Below are 6,580 nucleotides of genomic sequence, written 5' to 3' on the forward strand. Positions count from 1 at the left end.
TGTGGAATTAAAAAATTTTACAATATTTGGTCCATGGTTTTGTTAGTATATTGATTGTTTCGTGTGTTTCGAAATTTTTTGGGTTTTGTCGCACGGTATTATAATAAAAAAGTATAACTTTCCTTAATTTATATTTTAGATTTTTGCGACTAGCAATGGCCAGTATAATGGATATTTTAAAAATTAAACCTTTTGTGCAAGTCTCTGTTGGACAATTACTATGGGGCTATGAAGACCCTCTTCTTAAATTGGCTAAAGACGTTGTTCCAAAAGAACAAAAGCTACCATATGAAGAATTTGGGCTAATGTACGGTAAAAACGGAACATCCACAGTAAGTTGATATTAGCATACATATGTATATTTTATATAAGTAGTATTCACCAAAGTGAGCAAGTGGCAAGTGTTGACAACGGTCATTGCTTGAGCTTATCTACCCTTTCGCCATAGTGCTAGACCACTTGCTCCATTTTGGTGAATATTACTATAGAATTATCACAACAACTTTAAAAGAGCAGCCTCAGGCTTAGTAGAGAAGTACTCTGTAATTCTTACAGAAACATGCCTGGATCATTACTTGTAATTACAATGCCTTCATTTTAATTAATTTTCTTTCGAAAGATAGAGGCTAACTTCGAAAACGTACCAATACAATGTTTGGATACTGTTCTACTGCTGTATTTCAACCAAGGTTTGAATTGCTGACTGCAAAATAGCATAAGCAACACTTTTTAGCTTTTAAAAGCAAGCAGCTCTTGATCATTTTCAATGCATTTGCAATTGCTTAGCTACGACTAACACTAATAAATATGCAAAAGCAGACAGCAAAAGCGAAAAAGAAAAATGATATCATTTGCTGTTTGTTTTTGCTTCCACAGTCAGCCGAAGCAACCAGTTTAGAAGAATTTGCTGCTGCTGCAAGCAGTAAGTTATGGGTAGTCTTGCTTTAGCTTATCTCCCGCTTCGTTATTCTCGCGAGTACTTTCATACACATATGCATAAATATGCATGTATGTTTTTACGTACATAGCGATATCTGATGTAATGCGCAGCTAAATTTTAAAATTTTGCTTAAACAGTTGCTTTCGACTGCGAGAATTACGCAGAAAGGAATAAAGCAAAAGCAAAAAATGAGAATAAACCAAACTTCATGATTCAATAAACGTGAGCAAGAATGGAAGAAGAAGAAAAAATGTTGCAAGGAAAACGTGAACAAGTTGCACAAGTTTGACGTCATACAAACAACGATTCTGTCAAATTCACTGAGAGAGGAATAGCGGTACCGTGATCGGCGCAACCTCTATTTCTCTCAATCGTGGCTTCGGCTGACTGTCTAAGCAAACACAAACAGCTCTATAAGCTGAAACAAATGAGATCATTTTTCCTTTTCGCTTTTGCTGATTTATTTGTGTTAGTCGTAGTTAAGCAACTGCGAATGCATTGAAAATAGTCAAGCAATTTCAAACCCTGATTTACCCTGTTTGTATGTATATGCAGAGTTGCGAAACATTGCAACGCAACCATTAATATTGCATATTTTGAATATTTAATAAAACAATGATCACTATTTTGGTATTTTCCATTTTTAAAACACCAATGGTAACCAAAAACAAACATAGCATCAACTTTGTTTCTGTTGCGCTGATTACTCTAGCGATGCGTTTCGATAAATTTTCGGATGCGTTTTGAAAAAGTATACATTTACCTTGTTTACATGTACAGCATTAAATCCGGTTTTGAATTGACACGTGTCAGCGTAGCTCGCTTGAAATGTAAGTGTATATATGCAACACAAGAAATGAGTCGATCGCACACACTTTCAAACAGAGTTTATCCCGATGCAACCCTGTTAATACATGTGTAAATTCTTGAAAATAATGAACAGTGAAAAATAACAATCAAGGAGTAAAACAGCCTTGTAAAAATTATCTTAGCTATTAATTTTATAACAAAGCTTAGCATAAATGTTATTCAAGAACTATTTAAATGGTTTACTTTATACATTGCATGAAACAACCGTGTGGTAAAATTCCGTGTTTATATGCACTCTTAACACGATTCAACAACTCTTAACTCGCATTCAAAATGTGATTTATCGTGGCACGGTTAAAAGTTTCAATTCGATTAGAGAATGTGTTTACATGTGTGTGTCGATATAACATGGTTTGACTTAGAACGAATTGAAGCATCATATAAACGTGGTAATTGTCAACCAATTGCAGTTCGGCGTTATGGAACATTAAACTTTGAACGTATGCAATGCAATTGACGTTTTGGAAGTCAAACAGACTTTTCGTAATATTTGCCACATAGGTATCTATGTGTTCTTGAATTTGACATTATTTGATAAAACTGCTCGACATTTTAAATGGACAAATTCTGCACGCAAACAAAAAAAATAGTGGTATTCATTTCCCGAAAGGCATTAGGCCAATGGTTTGAAGTATTTATGTTTTGGTAACTAATTTAAATTTTTTCCTTTATCTGGAATTTAAATCATATTAAAAATACCATTGCTCTATTAAAAACGAATTTGAAAACAAACAGGATTTCGACTCCCTTTAATGTATGTATGTATACCTATTCATATCTATGTACGATTTATATGTTGGGACTTTGTCTAAAAGCTGTGACTGACGACAAAGCTTATGCATATAATCTGGCACACATATGCGCATAATAATTTTACCCTTACAGACGGTAGTAATGCGGATAATCGATTCGAAAACGTCAGGCTGTGAGGTTAAACTTATATTGTGCTCTGATTTGTCTTTCTATTTGCAAAGTTTATTGTGCGAATTCTGAGTTAAAGTTGTTACAAAAAGTGCCTGCAAGCATCTTAGTGTGAAAATAATCGAAGCTAAGTGAAAGTTTTGTGTTTTATATTAAATTTAATTAAATTTCACTAGCATACATCATGGCATAGTTAACTGAAATTGTTTTTATTTTTGCAAATTTCTTTTCCTCTTTTTGTTTACTTCTTTTAGTAATTCATGTCACAGCTGTTTGCTTTGCGATTATTAAGTTCGCTACATATATTCTAAAACTAAATACATCAGCTCCTAATCTGTTATAATTTATTTTGTTTGCTTTTTATTACCATAATTGTTATTAATTTTTTACTATGAAGTGTGATCTTGATAATTGCCAAATTAAAACCCTGCAAGAACAGTGACAATCATTTGGCCGGTAAAATGACGGACAATCCTGACAGAAATACTCGTCATTACTTTGTATGAAAGTTTCTATCAAAATATTAAGGGCAATGTGCAAAATTTGATGGAAAAAATCGTATACATGTGAATCATAAATGATATAAACATTGGTCACAAATGAATAATCATGCTTGATGGGATCTTAGGTCAGTATTGACAAATCATACTTGTTATAAAAGTTGGTCAAATATGACTGATCACAATTCATGGGTTTCGACGTCATATTAAACAACATGAGCTTTTCTCTGCTCATAACATTATTCAAATTTTTTGTTTAATTATAAAACATTTTAATTTTTTTTTCTAAATACTTATCGTTTATTTCTTAGCACTTTCTCGGTAATACTTTCGACCGCGTCCTTTCGCTTCTAGATTTTTTTATTGTGATTTATAATGATATACATATTTTCTTTTCTTGTGAACCTTTCCATCATCAGTGACAATCATATGACCGGTCAAATGATAGTCACCGAAAAAAAATCCTATTCTATCAGCATTGTCAATCATATGGCAGGTAAAATGATTGTCACTGTTCTACCCGACTCGACTGGCATATACATTTTTGCATATGTATTAATTTTACTTGTGAATGTGTTGGAGTTTTAGTCATTCGCGTCTTGTAGGGAAGTGATTCTGAACGCTACTTTGTTATGGTTGAAAACTAGCAGCCAGAGAAGTAGTTCTTTTTAATATGAGCCAGCCTGTTATGCAGAGGTATAAGAGTTCAAGTTAGGCTTATCTCCAAATTTTTGACAGACCGTCAAAGGGCTCAACTCAAGCGTGGGTTTTAATTTCGTTCTTTGGATTTTAGAGCTGATGGCGTGAAGATCAAATGTCTGAACATTAAGCGATATTTTTCTAAGCAGGCAGACTTTAACTTCCACGTGGAAAACACGAGGATCGAACGTGTCCACTTTGGAGAATCGTAGCCAGGAGTATTTTTGCCTCCGGACAAAGAATCTGAATTTAGAGACGTCTTTCGGATCCACAATAAAAAAAATTCTTGAAAAGTTATGAAAAATGAAAGCAACAAGAACACAAAACAATGTTGTAACGTTAGAGAAGAAAACTAAATAACTAAATATAATCTATATTAATAAAAATGTTGTGTTCGTATGTCACGGTCGTCAAGACTCGAGAACGGCTGAACCGATTTGAATAATTTTTTTTTGTACTGTTCAGTATAATACCAGAACCAATGATACCGAAAAAAATTTGAGGGTTGTCACCTATTTGAAAATTTTCAAACCCAATTATATTGACAAAATGAATAAGTTATTACAATATGGGTATCAAATTAAAGAGGTTTAAGAAAGATTACTGATGGAAACATTTTTGAGGAGGGTTGCCACCTAATTTAAAATTTTAACCCAGTTAAGTTGATTACGTAAATGAAATATTGCAATGTGGGTAGCAAATTGAAGAGTTTTAAGAAGGCTTACAGCCGAAAATATGTGTGATAAGGGTTGCCACCTGTTTGAAAGTTTAACTAAACTACACTGATAAAATAAATGAAATCTTACAATATTGGTATCAAATTAAAGACGGTCAAGAAAGATAACTGTTGGAAATATTTTTGAGGAGGGTTGCCACCTATTTGAAAATTTTAACGCAGTCAAATTGATAAAATAAATGAAATATTGCCATGTGGGTGTCAAACTAAAGAGTTTTAAGAAGGCTTACAGTCGAAAATATTTTAAAGGAGGGTTGCCAACTGTTAAAAAGTTTAGCGCAATTTAATTGATAAACTAAATGATATATTACAATATAGATATTGAATTTAAGAGGTTTAAGAAAGATAAATGCTGGAAATATTTTTGAATAAAATTGCCACCTCTTTGAAAATTTAAGCGAAGTTATTTTGATAAAATAAATGAAATACGGTAATTTGGGTATAAAACTTAAAATTTTTAAGAAGGCTTACAGTCCAAAATATGTTTGAGGAGGGTTGCCACCTGTTTGAAAATTTAACTCAATTAAATTGGTAAAAGAAATGAAATATTACAATACGGGTACGAAACTAAAGGCATTAAAGAATCAAATTAAAAAGGTTTAAGAAAGAAGACTTTTGGAAATACTTTTAAGGCATCAAATTAAAAAGGGTTAAGAAGGAAGACTTTTGAAAATACTTATTAGGAGGGTTGCCACCTATTTGAAAATTTTAACTCAGTTAAATTGATTAAACAAGTGAAATATTGCAATGTGGGTATTCAACTGAAGAGTTTTTAAAAGAACTACAGTCAAAAATATGTTTGAGGGTGGTTGCCACCTGTTTGAAAATTTAACTCAAATGAATTTGTAAAAGAAATGAAATGATGCAATATGGGTACCAAACTAAAGGCATTAAAGGAATCTTGATTTATAAATATTTTCAATAGGATTATGCCCTATCTAAAAGTAAAGACTGCAAATATTGGAACTAAATGAAATATTACATAATTGGTTCCAGACGAAAAGTGTTAGGGAAAGCTTTACCAGAGATTTTTTTTATGTTTCCACTTACCCAAAAGTCGAACAGTATAAATGACGAAAGAATTTACAAAATCTTATTAAACGAAATGAACGTATTATCAGCGAAGAGTTGGTATACAAATTTTGCAATGAAAAAAAATAATAAAAAACTACTGATACAAATGAAAAAATAATAAAAACTATACCTAACGAAAACATAAATATATCCCATGAAAGCTGTCTAAAAAATCCGTAATGAAAACTTAAAATTGTTGCCACCATTCCCTAGCATTATAAAATAGTCAACTTTTAATCATAAAAAATTTAAATTGGGGTCGCCATAGCCTACTACGTACTATATTGCGAGTAAAGAGAATGTGCCTGCTTTAGCGTTAAGTTTTTCGGACTTTGAAATATAAATAATCTATACACACATCTACCTAACAATGCCCATATTTTCCAGAAATTTTTTTGGTAAATTAGATGAGTTGCTTCGGGTTTTTAGAAAATTTTTTCCAAAAATCAGCGGGAGCAATTTGAATAGCGTTGGATAAAATTATGAAGATTATGATTATTATTATTATTCTGATCTCCTTTTATATGCCCAATCAAACACATTTATGGTCGCATATTGTAAATGTTAAATAATAAGAGCTATAAATAGAACTGAACCACTCACGAACAATTTTTTACAAGGGCGTGTAATTTCTGGCGTATGCCAATAACATCGACATCATCGGTAACAAAAACCTCGAAGTCTCTCCTGCCTTTTCCAAGTTGGATAACGAAGCAAAGCGATTGGGTTTGGATATCAATGAAGACAAGAGGAATTATCTCCTGTCATCAAACAAAGAGTCAGAGCATTCACGCCTTGGCACCCACGTCACTGTTGCCAGTTGTAATTTCGAGAAAGTAG

At 32.4% G+C, this 6,580-nt stretch overlaps 1 protein-coding gene across 1 annotated transcript in view; it reads left to right on the forward strand.

Annotated features, from left to right (window-relative positions):
• Positions 1-139: 139 nt before the first annotated feature.
• The window catches only part of LOC118744108 (scavenger receptor class B member 1), a gene marked incomplete at its 5' end in the record, with an annotated part of 65,354 nt that continues 58,913 nt past the window's right edge, over positions 140-6,580 (forward strand). The window contains 1 exon segment of the mRNA XM_036476838.1: positions 140-332. Within this exon segment, the coding sequence (XP_036332731.1) occupies positions 140-332 (193 nt within the window).

The sequence above is a fragment of the Rhagoletis pomonella genome, unplaced genomic scaffold (assembly GCF_013731165.1).
Source record: "Rhagoletis pomonella isolate Grant_MI unplaced genomic scaffold, Rhpom_1.0 Rhpom_scaffold_00008, whole genome shotgun sequence".
Classification (NCBI taxonomy): Eukaryota; Metazoa; Arthropoda; class Insecta; order Diptera; family Tephritidae; genus Rhagoletis; species Rhagoletis pomonella.